This window comes from Nymphaea colorata, chromosome 13 (genome assembly GCF_008831285.2).
Source record: "Nymphaea colorata isolate Beijing-Zhang1983 chromosome 13, ASM883128v2, whole genome shotgun sequence".
NCBI lineage: Eukaryota > Viridiplantae > Streptophyta > Magnoliopsida > Nymphaeales > Nymphaeaceae > Nymphaea > Nymphaea colorata.
This window is the reverse complement of record NC_045150.1, coordinates 884,850-901,227: the sequence shown is the minus strand read 5'-3', so window position 1 is coordinate 901,227 and position 16,378 is coordinate 884,850. Positions and strand designations below refer to the sequence as shown.

General features: G+C 40.7%; 2 protein-coding genes across 2 annotated transcripts; both read left to right on the top strand.

The window, feature by feature from the left end:
- Positions 1 to 1,101: 1,101 nt before the first annotated feature.
- Positions 1,102 to 3,420, top strand: LOC116266983 ((RS)-norcoclaurine 6-O-methyltransferase-like). Its single transcript, XM_050081238.1, has 3 exons — positions 1,102 to 1,454; positions 2,526 to 2,589; positions 3,127 to 3,420. The coding sequence occupies exons 1-3, from the start codon at positions 1,102 to 1,104 to the stop codon at positions 3,418 to 3,420; spliced, it is 711 nt and encodes a 236-aa protein (XP_049937195.1).
- Positions 3,421 to 11,324: 7,904 nt separating this feature from the next.
- LOC116267209 (trans-resveratrol di-O-methyltransferase-like) lies at positions 11,325 to 14,797 on the top strand. The gene is made up of 2 exons (XM_031648817.2): positions 11,325 to 12,170; positions 14,293 to 14,797. The coding sequence occupies exons 1-2, from the start codon at positions 11,382 to 11,384 to the stop codon at positions 14,584 to 14,586; spliced, it is 1,083 nt and encodes a 360-aa protein (XP_031504677.1). The 5' UTR covers positions 11,325 to 11,381; the 3' UTR covers positions 14,587 to 14,797.
- The last annotated feature ends 1,581 nt before the right edge of the window (positions 14,798 to 16,378 follow it).

Sequence of the window (16,378 nt, the reverse complement as noted above, 5' to 3'; positions counted from 1 at the left end):
AAGAACTAGCTACAATAATATTCATAGTATCTACTGACAGACAATAAGATAGTTGCGGGTCTGGATATGCAGTGATCTCTAACCCTCGATATCTAGATTCACGGATCTGAGGTCCAAACCAGACCAAAACTCCTCTTCCTCTCCCTCTCCCACCCCAATCTCTTCAAAATCAGACCTTGGCTCCACAACTTTTTAAATGTAGAGTGGATTTGAGGTATGTGCTGCCAAATCAACGGCACAGATTTCAGATCAGCCTTGGATATGAGACTGACGCTAACAAATTACATGGCTTAAAAGCCTTAGGTTGTGTTTGATTGTCTCAGATCTTATATCTATGGTATATTATTTTAGAACTTCTGATCTGAGATATGAGGTTTTAAAATCTTAGGTTTTAAAAGCCCTTCTTTGATGCACTCCTTTAGCCTTCTCTTTTTCTCCTCCCCTCTCTACCTTCAGGTGAGGATCTGAAATCCACACTGAAGTCAGACCCACCCCCTTGCCCCGGCTGTCTCTCCTATTTGAGATCCATGGATTTCAGCATTCTCTGAAATCTATGGTTCTTAAATCAAAAGTTCGATAAACTTCAGACCCACTCACCAAATCCGATCTCAGACCTGAGATATGAGGCCATCAAAGGCAACCTTAGACAATTGTATTCCTACCATTCCATCGATGTCATAAGCGCACTTGCCATTAATCTTTTTATTCCTACCAAACCACTAATGTCAAACGCACCTGCCATCAATACTTCTATTCCTACCATTCCACTGATGGTCATACATAAAGCTACCACCACTTGCATAAATAATTTTGCTACATATAGCGTTACATAGGTCACTCTGTCAACTCTATTTTCGTTTGTTTGGGATTGTTTCCTTCCTTCCAGCGAGCGATGGAAGAAAAGAATGTCCAAGAGAAGCCTATGGATCACCAGACGGCAGAAGCTCATCTTGAGACCCTTTCGTGCTCGTACCAGAAATCCTACTCCCTCAATGCCGCCATTAAGCTCGGCATGGCAGACATCATCCGCGGCCATGGGTAGCCGCTCACTGCTTCCCAATTGGCCACCGAGATCGCCATCAACTCCTCCGCAGATGCGTCATGCCTCGATCGCCTAATGTGCCTACTGGTGTCTTTGCTGAAGAACAGAAAAGAACCAGCACAGATGAGGTGCTGTATGCATTGATTCCAGTGTCATGGCTGTTGCGAAGGGAGGTCCAGCATAATCTGTCAGCACTTACCATGCTGAGCCTCCATCCCTTGATTGTCTCTACGTGGGACAATTTGGCAGCTTGGTTGCAATCAGGGGAGGGTAATTGGCACCGTACTGCCTTTGAGGCTAAACACGGGGGATCATTATGGTTCAAGGCGAGCCTTGATCCTAAGATCAACAGGCTGTTCAATGAGGCCATGTCCAGTATGTGCAAGCTGTTCATGGGTTGCAAGGTTGAAAGGTGCGGTGAAGTTTTCAAGGAAGTGAGCTCACTTGTGGATGTTGGGGGTGGGAATGGGACTGTGGCCGCCTTCATAGCCGATTCTATCCCTCACATCAAATGCATGAAGTTTTCAAGTCTAGTGGCCTTGATTTCCTTCGCTTGAAATTGGGTTTGGACATTGGAATTTCAAAACCTTTTTACTTCACTTTTCAACGCTAGATCCGCCAACTATAAAATAATCCAAAATTATTTAGTTTGAGACCGTCATCAAATTTGAATTGTGTATATTTATGCAATTCGAGTTGATCGTTGAAATATGGGCTGACAAATATGTAACAGAGACAGAGGGAGAGAGAAAGAGCATGGATGAAAAAAAGCATTAACAAACTAACTTGGTTATCAAAGAGAAAAGAGAATAATCGAAATGAGTATGTATGCACGAACAATTATCTTATTCACGAATAACAACTTGAACCATTGTTGAAAAAGGAGCACTTGAAACTGTTGATTCACATCGAACAAGTGCACAATCATTTCAGTTGAAGTGCTTCACGTCTAAAAATTGTCCATTTCTTTAATATTCCTGAAGTTTAATTTCTTATTTTTTGTTCCTTTATATAGTTTTTTCACTTTGCAGCTTTTTTGGAACATGATTATGCCAGTGCGTCTTGCCGATTCTCTTCAGTTGAATAGCAAAATCAGCGGACTTACTAGATATCAGGGCTGACATAATTGAATTTCTGCCTTAATTTCACAATAGACCCTGCTTTAATTTGACCCATGTGCCATTTCATGAAAGACACATAAGCAGTGGCGGAACTATTTTTGTCAAAACCAGCCCCTCAACATTTTTTTGTTTTCACATTACCATCTTCAAATATTTGCTCTGTCTTATATATATATATATATATATATATATATATATATATTTGAAGATGGTAATGTGACAAAAAATCTGTGAAGAGTACCCTTCCAAAAAATGTTTTTTTGCTCTGCTCGTGCTCATAGTGGTTTGATTTCATCTTTTAGGGGCATTTAGTTTCATTATTTCGACCACCCATGGATGCAAAGTTTTGAACATTTTACCAGGTATATTGTAGTGCAAAGTGCATACAACGTTCGAAGGATTAAAGTCAATCCTTCAGGTGTGCAGGTGCACTTTTCCTTTCATTTTCACAGTATTTTTTTTGTTTCATTAAGGATAATTTTGTCTTTTTCAGAAAAGGTAACTTTTTTATTTTTCCATTATATACTCAAGAGGAGTTTGAAAGCAGGAAAACTAACAACATGACTCTACCACTACAGAAAACCTAGGTATTATGGATGGCCAGAAAAATGTCGGTGAAACAAAGACGCTCGTCGGTGTAGCTATTAGTGTTCATCTTGCACTTAGGGGGATTCTTTTCTTCTTCCTGCTCAATTCAATCCAACAGACAATCAGATTGAATATACTTTAATTACTTTGGGCTGGTAGTTAGTGATATATATAGGAAGCTTTATAATTTTGTCTCTCAATAGTTGGAGGGTTTTGAGGTGCAACGGTTCCTTGTTTCTTCATGGTGTGAATATATAAATTTCTTCTTTTTATATGCTTTCCCGATATAGATGATAAAAGCAATTTTCTTAGAGAAGAAAAGAATGTATTTAAACCAAGAATTTTTTTTTCAACCATTAATGCTAATGCAAACAGGAAGTAATGCATGATTGGGATAATGGCGCGTGCGTGAAGATACTGATGCGGTGCAAGGAGGCTGTTCCAAAACTAGGAGGGAAGGTGATCGTTGTGGAGATAGTGAGGAAGAAATGGCCTCAACAAGTGTTCAACGAACTGCAACTGGTCCTCGATCTTCATATGATGGTAATGAACAATGGAAAGGAATGCAATGAAGAGGAGTGGAAGAAGTTGTTTATTGATGCTGGTTTCTCCAGCTATGAAATACTTACGAGCGTTGGCATCCTCTCTCTCATAGAGGTCTTCCCTTAGTTGGGTCTGCTTATTGATCATCTCGCTGAATACTTGTCACTTGTGTTGCAGCCTATTAACGTGATCAGACACCTCAAGCGCAGCACAATCTGAGATAGGAAACTACAAGACCTGATCTCAATCCATAGTTCGTGGTGTGCAACTTAAATAAAATCTCAGTTCGGTTGGTGGTGGTATACTAAACTCTTTATTTCCTTGCATGGTGGACCACCATAATTTTCGATCTAAGTTTGATATTCATAACCAAATCTGATATCCGTATCCAAATCTGAGATTCAAAATCAAGTCTGATATTCATATCCAAAACTATGATTCTAGATCATTTTGAGTATTTGATCCAGATCTAGGTCCAGACATGTGCCTTGGATCCATTGCCAGACTCAAATCCACATTCGAGATCCAAATTTATCATTTGTACCAATTTCCAACTTCAAAATTCTAAATTTGGCCTACCCCGGATTTGGATCTAGTTTGGGATCCATATCTAAGTTCCAAATTATTTTCAGGCTCAAGAATAGAAGCATTATGGTCATTTCTAAAATACTCAAGTTCCTTTTCAAGTTGCTAAAATACCGTTATATTTTGAAAATATGTTTGAATTTTCCAAAATACTCTTGATTTTCTCTAAATATTCTTCATTTTTAAAAAATACCCTCATTTTATAAAAAATACCCTTGCCTCTCTCCGTAGGGCCCACCGTTGATGTGGCAGAACGGGCCTGGTCTGGCCCAGCCAGCTATGGCCAGGATGACCTATTCGAGCTGGGCCTACGCTGGCCTATGACTTGGTCAAGCTAGACTTACAGCGGGCCACAATGGACCGGGAATGGCCTGTGGCGGCTAGAACCGCATTTTTAGGCTTGTCCTTCGCCCAGCTGAGGCTAGGCAGGCTTTTGAGGTAGTCTACTCCTAAAGCAGTCAAACCCGAGTCAACCTATTTTTGTATAGATTTGACTTTGTTAGAGTAATTAAGTATTTTTTAAGCCCATAATGACTAGTTAGTGGCTTATTATATTTTAAAAATAACGATAACGCCATTGGGCCTCTTTCTTTCATAAATACCTCACCATTTCCCTCCTCTTACATGATTCTCAACCCGTTGAGCTATTTCTCTTTTTCTCAGACCTTCTTTCGCTATTTCTCTTTTTCTCAGACCTTCTTTCTCTTCCTTCAAAATTTCTCTCTTCCTCTCATTCTCTACATCTATTCTATTTTGTTTATCTTCATCTTCAATATCAAACATTCATTTTCAATTGGAAAGGACCTTGAAGGTGTTTTCGGTGGACTCATGTAAGAGTCTAAGAATTAATCAAAATAATCCAATAAATTCAACGAATGCCTCAACTGGTTCTATCAAGTCTGTCCGTATCGACGACATTTTGGTGCCCCTCTCTTTTGACGATGTGCTACCGACGAACAAAATTGCCAGAGTTTCGATGCCTGTCAACCTCCAGTAGCTACCCCAACTGCCACTCATAATCATCTTTCCCACACTGACCAACTCATCCCTCACTCCACATCCTTCCTTGCCTCTGCTGCCAATCTCTAGACTGGCGATGGTTTCCATAGACTTTCAACCTTCATCGACTTCCCCAACCACCAAATCCCTCTTCCATCTACAACCTCATTCTCCTCTTGTCAACAACTTGAATTCCCCATCTGCCACCTCTTCTACCTGTGGTGACGTGAATCCAATAGTGGACTCTAGGGTCTTTGTTGAAGCCTTGTCTCCTCCTTCTACCACCTTTTCTGTCCCATCTTCTTTCTTTTCCGACCTCTTTAGTCATTCTAATCATCAAGATCAAACAAACAGCCTAGACATCTACAATTTTTATGACTCCAAAAAAAAAAAAAAACATCAACTCTACAGAGACTGCTGTTTTCTGGACCATATATTTAATGATGGCTTTCAAGAGAGTTATAGCCAAAGTGTTGGCAAATCGACTCCACCCATTTCTTACTATTGTAATCTATCCATTACAGATGGCATTCACTCTTGGTCGTTCTATCCACAATCAATATATTGTAGCTTTAGAAATGCTCAAACTTGACCTACATCGAGCTTTCAACTCTGTTTCATGACAGTTTTTATTTCAGCTTATGGAGTTTATGAATTTTTGAGATTGTTGATATATCGGATCAACTAACTCACTATAGATGCCTTAAACTTTTCATTGCCAAAATGACCCTGTCGCCTATTCTAATGGAGATTTTGTGCTATTCTTTTCAAGTATATCTCAAATGCAAAGGCCAATGATACCACGTACATGGATTTCATAATACAAATGTTAAGCCACTAGAGAAAGATCACCCAACCTGTCACCAGTCAAAAAAATGAGCCCATATTTTGTCTAATTTTCATGAAATAGTTGTGTTACTTCTGAAAATTATGTTTTAGAGATTAAATTATGAACATACTCATATTTGCATATCAATAGGAGCTTCTACAACCCATTTTCTTGCAGTCATTTGGTCAAATTTGTTTTAAAATGGCTCATTTTCACTATTGTTCAACAATTTCTTCACACCAGCACATCTATTGGTCTCAATAACCTTGTTTTCAGATCTTTTTCAATATCATCTTACTATTTTAAGTGATACCCTCAATTTTTGAAGCTAAACTCCCATTATAAACCCTCCATTCTCCTCAATTTGGGCTAAAATGATCTCATTTACTCCCTGTTTTGCAAAATTCTCAACAGTGACACCTTATCAATCTCAATTAACCTCATAATAAAGTCTTCAATGCCAGGAGAGTATTTTCAAAGTTACTTTTTCATCCTAATTCAAGCTTTAGGCAGATGTCCTAACATCAAGTTCACTCTCTAACCTTCATTTTAGGTATCTCAACTGAAATTTTCTTAATCTATGCCTAGTTTTCTGTTATCACCCCAAACACGAATTCAAAACTCAATTTTAGATGCGAGATTTAAATCCAAAATCCAACTCTCGGATCCAAATAAGATCCAAAATCCAAGTCTATAACCGAATTCATTATTTTAAACTCAAAACCCAAAATTTAAATCAAGACAACAGAATTTAAATTTATGAACGCCACATGCACATACATAGACCTTCCCTTTGTTTTAGGTTTCACTCTCACGCCAAAACGTGTATTTAGGCCTAAGTCGCTCACGGTGATTAATTGAACCCAATTCGAATTTAAAACGAGCATGGAGTCACTACTTAGCGCACGATCGTGTTAGCAATTGTGTGAGTGATCATATTACGCGATCACTGCACTGATTGCTGCAGCACGACAGGGCGTCGCGTGATGTGCAGCCACACAATAACACGCCGCACGACCGTGCGTCGCGTGATGTGCAGCCACACATGATTGTATTAAGCATTCGCGTGAACAATTGTATTAGGCGATCGCCGCAATGATCACTGCAGCGCGCGGCAGCGAGTTGCTTGCTGCTGTGGACGTTTTTCCGAGACGTTGCTCGAGCCAGGGCCTGCTCACTGCGCTCTCCCCATTTTCCTTCAAAATGCATCTTCATGTCATTATTACGTTTAGTTTTCTTCTTAATCACCTGATTATAAAACCTAATGAGTATCTTGTTATGTTGCTTTATTTTCTTCCACAACCAACGATTGAAGAAATATATTCTCCTGTCATAAACAAAATAATTATGTTTTGTTATATATGTATATGTGCACATAATGAAATTTTTTATCATTTTCTTTCTATGTTTCTACATTTTGTTTTACAAATTTTCATATAAACATGAATGTATATATATATATATATAACTGTGTTTTATTTTCTCTATAATCTTTTCATATACACATGAATGTACATATATGTATATGCGCATTTTATGGAGCAGCAAATTTTTGGAAGTGACCGATTGGGATGAGGAGATCATGTCCCTTCAGGCCTCTGATAATATTTCTGCGTATCAGTCTTCCCGTCTCCTTTGTCTGCAGTGTCTTGCCCAGGAGTGGCGGATTAGAGAGTCTATCCATTGGCAGCAACGCTCTAGGCTGGGTTGGCTCGCGCATGGGGACCAGAACTCTAGATTCTTCCACTTGGCCGCCTCTCAGAGGCGCCGACAGACGTTGCTCCAGTCCATGGGTATCGGGGGCAGGATTTTTCTTGGTGATGACATCCTTCCGGCCCTGAGCGCTCATTTCCAGGATTTCTACTCTAAACCTCTTCGCTTCCGTGCCACGCTGCCGGGTTTTCACCTCTCCTCTCTCTCTGTCTCTTGTGCGATCGCTCTTGAGCGGCCCTTCCAACACCAAGAGATCAAGAACGCGGTCTGGGCCCTTGGCTCGGGTAAGGCGCCTGGCATTGATGGTTTCCCAGTCGAATTTTTTCGTACTTTTTGGGAGGTTTGTAGTGCGGATGTGTTTGCGTTTTGTGATGAGTTCGCCTCCAATTCTATTTTCCTAAAGGAATTCAATCAAGCTACCTGCGTCCTGGTACCTAAGCGCCCTAACCCTACGGACGTCACCCACTTTCGCCCGATCTCCATCCTAGGCACACCGTACAAGATTATTGCTAAGTTGCTCTCTATGTGGCTTGCGCCTGTCATGCCTTCAGTCATTAACCTCTTCCAGGTTGCTTTTGTCAAGGGTCGGCGTCTGCAGGACGCGGTTGTCCTAGCCAATGAGGTTGTTCACTCCCTTTACTGTCTTCGGCTACCTTCATTCATCCTGAAGTTGGACATCTCTAAGGCTTTTGACTCGGTTAGTTGGGAGTTCCTTTCTGACCTCCTCACCCGTCTTACGTTTGGTCCTTCGTTTAGGCAGTGGATCATGTCGCTTGTCACTAGGGCCCAGCTTACGGTCTCCTTCAGTGGGAAGTGTGGTGATTTCTTCTGTCTCGAGCGTGGCCTCCGTCAAGGTTGCCCGTTATCGCCCTTGCTTTTCAACTTGGTTGCTGAGAGCTTTTCTGCGCTTTTCCATCACGCAACGGTCGTTGGCTTCCTCACACCTCATTCGCTCCCCCACTTATCGTCCTTCTCCACCCTTCAGTATGCTGATGATTTTCTCCTGTTCGGCAGTGCTTCTCGCCAGCAGGTTGTGAGAACGTGGCTCATCCTTCGGGTCTTTGAGCTCATCTCGGGTCTTTCTATCAATTCCGACAAGTGTCACCTCTCCCTCATTCACGCGGATCTGGCCACGGTACTTCTCGCGGAAGCTTGCTTTGGGTGTAAGGCTACTAGCCTGCCCATGGACTATCTGGGGCTTCAGATTACGTTGTCGCCTCCTGCTCCTTATTTTTGGGATGGGGTGGAGCAGAAGCTTACGGATCGCCTTCATTGTTGGCAGGGAAAGCTGCTTTCTCTTCCAGGTCGGATTACTTTGGCTAAGCACTGCCTTGCGTCGGTTCCTCTCCATGCTTTGTCTGTCTTTCGGCCTCCTGTGGCTGTCTTGCGTAGGTTTGATAAGCTTATTCGTAAGTTTGTTTGGGATGGTGATCGACCTTCAGATCGCCTTGCGCATTGGGATGTGGTTGCCTTTCCGCGTCTTCTTGGGGTGCTAGGGTTACCAACCTTAGTCGGGCTTGCGAGTCTTCCCTGTGTTCTTGGTGGTGGCGGTTAGCTACTGAACATTCTCCCATCACCCAATTCATTAGTTCAAAATTCGACCTGCCTTTTCCTAGCGTCTGGCATAGTTCTATATCTCACATCTCCCCCTCTCACTTTTGGTCCGACATGCTTTCTGTCATCCCTCTTTTCCTCCGCCTTGCTGACCTCTCATCGTTCGCGTCCCCATCCTGGCCCCTTTCACCTACCCGTGAGTTCACTGTTTCTTCTTGCTACCTGGCCTCCTTTGGTCCTTCTGTCGCGTCACTCCCCCCCCTCCGGTCTCTTTGGTCTCCTGGCCCATCTCCTCGAGCCATTGTTTTTGTCTGGCTTCTTCTGACTGTCTGACTGGTCATATTCATATCAACACTTTTGATCACCTACAGCGCCTTGGCATCAGTTTGGCTAACCAGTGTCCCCTATGTCTTGTTGCGACTGAGTCTCGGGTCCACCTTTTTACTTCTTGCCCTTTTTTCTCTAGTGTCCTTGCTTCTACTTGGCCTTCCCTTGTTAGTAATCTTCCAAACTCACAATCCATTCGTCTTTTCTTCCTCTTTTGTCCTTCCCCCTACCTGACTGCTTCCTGGGGTAATGTCTGGAGGCCGTGGCTTATTTCAGCTTGGTGGTGCATTTGGGGGGAGCGCAACAACAGGGTCTTCAGGGGCACCTTCTCTTCACCAGATTCTGTGGCTCGTATTGTGCAAGGGGATATCCAGTTCGCCATTCGGTTAAAGCGCCGCCGCCTGACTGCGGTTGGATGACTGTGCCGTTTCGTCTTTCCTCTTCTCTCCTATTTTTCTGTGCATTGTATTGTATATTTGTTCCTCCTGCTTGTGTTTTTTGTGTAATTTTGTTCTTTGCGGATTGTTTTTGCATTTAGGGGACCTCTTGTCCTCAAATTTTGTTATATATTTCCATTTTATCGGTTCTCTCTCTCTCTCTCTCTCTCTCTCTTTCTCTCTCTTCCTTTTGTTTCCTCTCCACCGAAGCTGCCACTGCTGCTTCATGCCGTCTCTAGCAAACCTCCGGCTACCAGCAACAGAACGACAGTGAGATTTATTTATTTTTGACATATATACAGATATTCTTCCATTTTGCAATGTTGGTGGACTTCGGTGTCTACAGCTGTAACCTCTGGCATTTACCACTGGCGATATGAAAAACTGTAAAAGCATGAAGTTGGTACAGAACGTAGCCTGATCTAATAGAAAAGAGTGACATGTTTGTGTACATTCCCCTTTTGAAACCATTCATATGTTACCAGTCCCTCTCCCTGCCTACATTCAAGTGAAAATGATTGGTGAGTAAATAAAAGATCGGCCCTCAACACATACTTACTCGAAAAGACCAAAAAGTCCAATAAAGGAGCCGTTGGGGAAACAAAAATACAGTGAAAGTATTGAAGGAAGAGAAAAAGGTTTTATAAAGAAAAAAAATGAAGAAAAAGATAAAAAAAAGTAGGGCATGGACTGCGACATGTTGTGAAAGGGTAGCTTTGTATGCAACCAAATTGGAGGCCAGCTGTTACTCTAAAGAACTAGCTACAATAATATTCATAGTATCTATTGACACTGACAATAAGATAGGTGCGGGTCTGGATATGCAGTGATCTCTAACCCTCAAGATCTAGATTCACGGATCTGAGGTCCGAACCAGACTAAAATTCCTCTCCCTCTCCCACTCCAATCTCTTCTAAATCAGACCTTCGCTCCACAACTTTTTATATGTAGAGTGGATTTGAGGTATGTGCTGCCGAATGAACGGCACAGATTTCAGATCAGCCTTGGATATGAGATTGATGCTAACGAATTACATGGCTTAAAAGCCTTAGGTTGTATTTGATTGTCTCGGATCTTATATCTATTGTGTATTGTTTTAGAACTTCTGATCTGAGATATGAGGTTTTAAAATATTAGGATTTAAAAGCCCTTCCTTGATGCACTCCTTTAGCCTTCTCTCTTTCTCTTCCCCTCTCTACCTTCAGGCAAGGATCTGAAATCCACACTGGAGTCAGACCCACCCCCTTGCCCTGGCTGTCTCTCCTATTTGAGATGCATGGATTTCAGCATTCTCTGAAATCTGTGCTTCTTAAATCAAAAGTTCGATAAACTTCAGATCCACTCAGAAAATCCAAACTCAGATCCGAGATATGAGGCCATCAAAGGCAACCTTAGACAATTGTATTCCTACAATTCCACCTATGTCATAAGCGCACTTGCCATTAATAATTGTATTCCTACCAAACCAATAATGTCATAAACACACCTGCCATCAATACTTCTACTCCTACCATTCCGCTGATGGTCATATATAAAGCTACCACCAATTGCACAAATAATTTTGCTACATATAGCGTTACATAGGTCACTCTGTCAACTCTATTTTGGTTTGTTTGGGATTGTTTCCTTCCTTCCTGCGAGCGATGGAAGAAAAGAATGTCCAAGAGAGGCCTGTGGATCAGCAGATGGCAGAAGCTCATCTTGAGACCCTTTCGTGCTCGTACCAGAAATCCTACTCCCTCAAGGCGGCCATTAAGCTCGGCATAGCAGACATCATCCACGGCCATGGGCAGCCGCTCACTGCTTCCCAATTGGCCACCGAGATCCCCATCAACTCCTCCGCAGATGCGTCATGCCTCGATCGCCTAATGCGTCTACTGGTGCATGCTGGTGTCTTTGCTGAAGAGAAAAAAAAAACCGGCACAGGTGAAGTGCTGTATGCATTGACGCCAGTGTCAAGGCTGTTGCTAAGGGAGGGCCAGCATAATCTGTCAGCGCTTACCATGCTGAGCCTCCATCCCTTGATTGTCTCTACGTGGGACAATTTGGCAGCTTGGTTGCAATCAGGGGAGGGTAATTGGCACCGTACTGCCTTTGAGGCTAAACACGGGGAACCATTATGGGTCAAGGCGAGCCTTGATCCTAAGATCAACAAGCTGTTCAATGAGGCCATGTCTAGTATGTGCAAGCTGTTCATGGGTTGCATGGTTGAAAGGTGTGGTGAAGTTTTCAAGGAAGTGAGCTCACTTGTGGATGTTGGGGGTGGGAATGGGACTGTGGCCTCCATCATAGCCGATGCTTTCCCTCACATCAAGTGCATGGTGTTGGACCTACCCCATGTTGTGGCTGCATCACCACCACAGCCAAATGTTGTTGCGATTGGAGGTGATATGTTTGAGTCAGTGCCACCAGCTGATGCAGTCCTTATTAAGGTAACAATTTGCTTTTTATATTTTAATGTTTTACTTGGGGAAATCACTTCCCGTTCAGAGACTTTGCCGTTGGCCTAAGGTATCAAATCCCCAAGACCATTCTTAGGGCTGTATAGTGAGTACATCCAATTGGAGCTCGACTCTAACTCGCTTGGTTAAGCTCGACTCTAGATTTACTAGTTTGTTAAAGGAGTTGAGGTCGTGCATCCTTCAACTTGATGCTGTCAATCCAATTAAACTTCAACATGTTGGACACGCGGTTATCCTTTTTCTTTTCTTATGCCTATGAGGGCGCACCCTCCCTCATTAAATAAAACAAAATACTAGTTTGTTTTTTTATTGACACGTGTAAATCCTTTAGCAATTAGTATGAAGTGAGAATTTAGTGATCACCTAGTTGACAATATATAAATATATGCACTGAAAACTATATGCTCGTTAATGCATGTAAAATGAGTTTTTAATTTGAGGTTTTCAAGTCTAGTGGCCTTGATTTCCTTGGTTTGAAATTGGGTTTTGACATTGGAATTTCAAAACCTTTTTACTTCACTTCTCAAGGGTAGATCCACCAACTATAAAATAATCCAAAACTATTTAGTTTGAGACCCTCATAAAATTTGAATTGTGTATATTTATGCAATTCGAGTTGATCGTAGAAATATGGGCTGACAAACATTTAACAGAGACGAAGGGAGAGAGAAAGAGCATGGATGAAAAAAAGCATTAACAAAAAACTTGGTTATCAAACAGAAAGAGAGAATAATCAAAGATAAGTATGTATGCAAGAACAAAGATCTTATTTCACCAATAACAACTTGAACCATTGTTGAAAAAGGAGCACCGGAAACTGTTGATTCACATCGAACAAGTGCACAATCATTTCATTTGAAGTGCTTTCACGTCTTAAAATTGTCCATTTTTTTACTATTCGTGAAGTCTAATTTCTTATTGTTTGTTCCTTTATATAGTTTTTTCACTTTGCAGCTTTTTTGGAACATGATTATGCCAGTGCGTCTTGCCGATTCTCTTCAGTTGAATCGCAAAATCAGTGGACTCACTAGACATCAGGGTTGACATAATTGAATTTCTGCCTTAATTTCACAATGGACCCTGCTTTAATTTGACGCATGCGCCATTTCACGAAAGACATATAAGCAGTGGCGGAACTATTTTATCAAACCAACCCCTCAACATTTTTTTGTTTTCACATTACCATCTTCAAATATTTGATATATATATATATATATATATATATATATATATATATATATATATATATATATATATATATATATATATATATATATATATATATATATATATATATATATATATATATATATATATATATATATTTGAAGATGGTAATGTGACGAAAAATCTGTGAAGAGTGCCCTTCCAAAAAACGTTTTTTTGCAATGCCTGTGCTCTTAGTGGTTTTATTTCATCTTTTAAAGGCATTTAGTTTCATTATTTCGACCATCCATGCATGCAAAGGTTTGAACATTTTACCAGGTATATTGTAGTGCAAAGTGCATACAACGTTCGAATGATTAAAGTCAATCCTTCTGGTGCGAAGGTGCATTTTCCCCTTTCATTTTCACAGTTTTTTTTTTTGTTTTATTAAGGATAATTTTGCCTTTTCCAGAAAAGGTAACTTTTTTATTTTTCCATTATATACTCAAGAGGCGTTTGAAAGCAAGAAAACTAACAACATGAGTCTCCCACTCTAGAAAAGCTAGGCATTATGGTCGGCCAGAAAAATGTCGTGGAACAAAGACATGCGTCAGTGTAGCGATTAGTGTTCATCTTGCCAGACGCCCCTTTGGGGGATTCTTTTCTTATTGTGCTGAATTCAATCCAACTGACTATGAGATTAAATATACTTTAATTACTTTGGCCTCGTAGTTAGTGATATATAGGAAGCTTTATAATTTTGTCTCTCAATAGTTGGAGGGTTTCGAGATGCAACGGTTCCTTGTTTCTTCATGGTGTGAACATATAAATTTCTTCTTTTTATATGCTTTCCCGATATAGACGATAAAACCAAGTTTCTCAGAGAAGAGAAGAATGTATTTTAACCAAGAATTTTTATTTCAATCATTAATGCTAATGCAAACAGGGAGTAATGCATGATTGGGATGATGAATCGTGCGTGAAGATACTGATGAGGTGCAAGGAGGCCATTCCAAAACTAGGAGGGAAGGTGATCGTTGTGGAGATAGTGAAGAAGAAATGGCCTCAACAAGTGTTCAATGAACTGCAACTGGTCCTCGATCTCCATATGATGGTAATGAACAATGGAAAGGAACGCAACGAAGAGGAGTGGAAGAAGTTGTTTATTGATGCTGGCTTCTCCAGCTATAAAATAGTTACTAGCGTCGGCATCCACTCTCTTATAGAGGTCTTCCCTTAGTTGGGACTGCTGATCCATCATCTTGCAGAGTGCTCGTCACTTTTTTGCAGCCTGTTAACGTGATCAAACACCTCAAGCACAGCACAATGTGAGAGACACATGAGGACCTCATCTCAATCCCGTAGTTGGCCAACTTCAATAAACTCTTAGTTCCATTGGTGGTGGTGCACTAAACTCTTTATTTCCATGCATGGTGGTGCGCCACTTCACTTAAAACTCTTTTAGTATTATGTTTCTCTGTTCCAAGTTGAGAATAAATATTGGGTTTTTTCCTAATTCATGTAGTGAAAGAGAGCAGGGACTTTTCCCAATCACAAATCAATTAATTTAGTTGAATGATGCTGACAATAATGATGAAAGGTTTAAGATAAAGAAACAAGGGAAGAAGAGAACGAAAAGGGGGACACATTTTTCTTCTTCAACATTTAACTAAAGAAAGAGTTGATGTGTATAATTCCACACATGACAAGTAGTGAGTGGATCATGGAACCGATCCCAAATGTAGTATTTATGCTAATGTGAAATAAGGTTTCCATACCATCAGTCTCCCTTGAAGGACTGAATCTCTGCCACCTCTATCCTTTCATCATGCGCATGGACCTCCTCACCTGCTAGTCATCCTATCCTAGGCCTTGATTTGCATGTGGAACCACATTCGTGGTCTTGACTGATGCTTTCATGGGGCATGAGTCCCTTGACGTATTTGGCAAATTCTGATCTACTGGGTCTAGCTCCCTGAGTTCACCCTGCATCGTTCTCCCTTAGCCGGAAAATATTTGGCTCCAATGAATTTGAGGCTTCATGATAAGCCGAAAGATATGGATATTGAAGATGGGTGATATGCTTCAATGATCACCCAGCAAGTCAATTAAGTATGCATTGTCACTAAACTTTTGGAAAACCCTAAGTGGACCATATTATGTGAAGTCAACTTATGGTATGTATCAAATGGGAATGGTACTGGATTCAAATAAACTATGACTAGCGTCCAACATCAAAACTCATATGACGATGTAACTAGTCAACCCATTCCTTATACATATATTAGCTCTCTTCTAACTTTGTGAATTTCGAACAAACAAGTGAAGGTTGATTGATCTGTGTTGTAGGGGTAAGATCACCGACATGCACGACTCCTATCGTAAAAATCTGAAAGGGAGTATACCTGTTGGTCTATTGACAAAATTATTGTATGCAAATTCAGCTTGCAGCCACATGAGGTCCCAGTCTTTGAGGCAACCAAAGAGGTATAAATTGTATACTTGACGAGAATGAAAAGGGCCATCTTGGAATATTAGTCGACTACAACATGATAGAATAAAATCCTTTAATGATCTTAGGTAACCCTAGTACAAAGACAATAGACACATGCTCAAAGGGACCATCTGAAACAAGTAAGTTGTGCATAGAATATGACAGTTTGCTTTTGTTCCTTATATGTCTATTACACGCGATAAGTTTTAACAATATTACCTATATCATGAAGTAGTTTCAGCCAAAAGCACCGCTCAGATATGTACTAAAGCAAATGTTTTTTCATGACCAAAATGAGCATATAAACCATCAGCATATAACTAAAAAGTGAGAAAACCTAAGTAAAGAATAGGTGATGTATAAACTGTTTTCAAAACAAAGATAATCATCATAAATAGAAATTTGAAGGTCAGTTCAGGATGGTTTAGAAAAAAAAAAAGCTTTCCATATATTTACAAAATAGAGATCAATAGGTATAAATAGTTACAAACAATGAATTCCCCAATTTGAGTGGACATGGCACTAAAAATGGTAATCT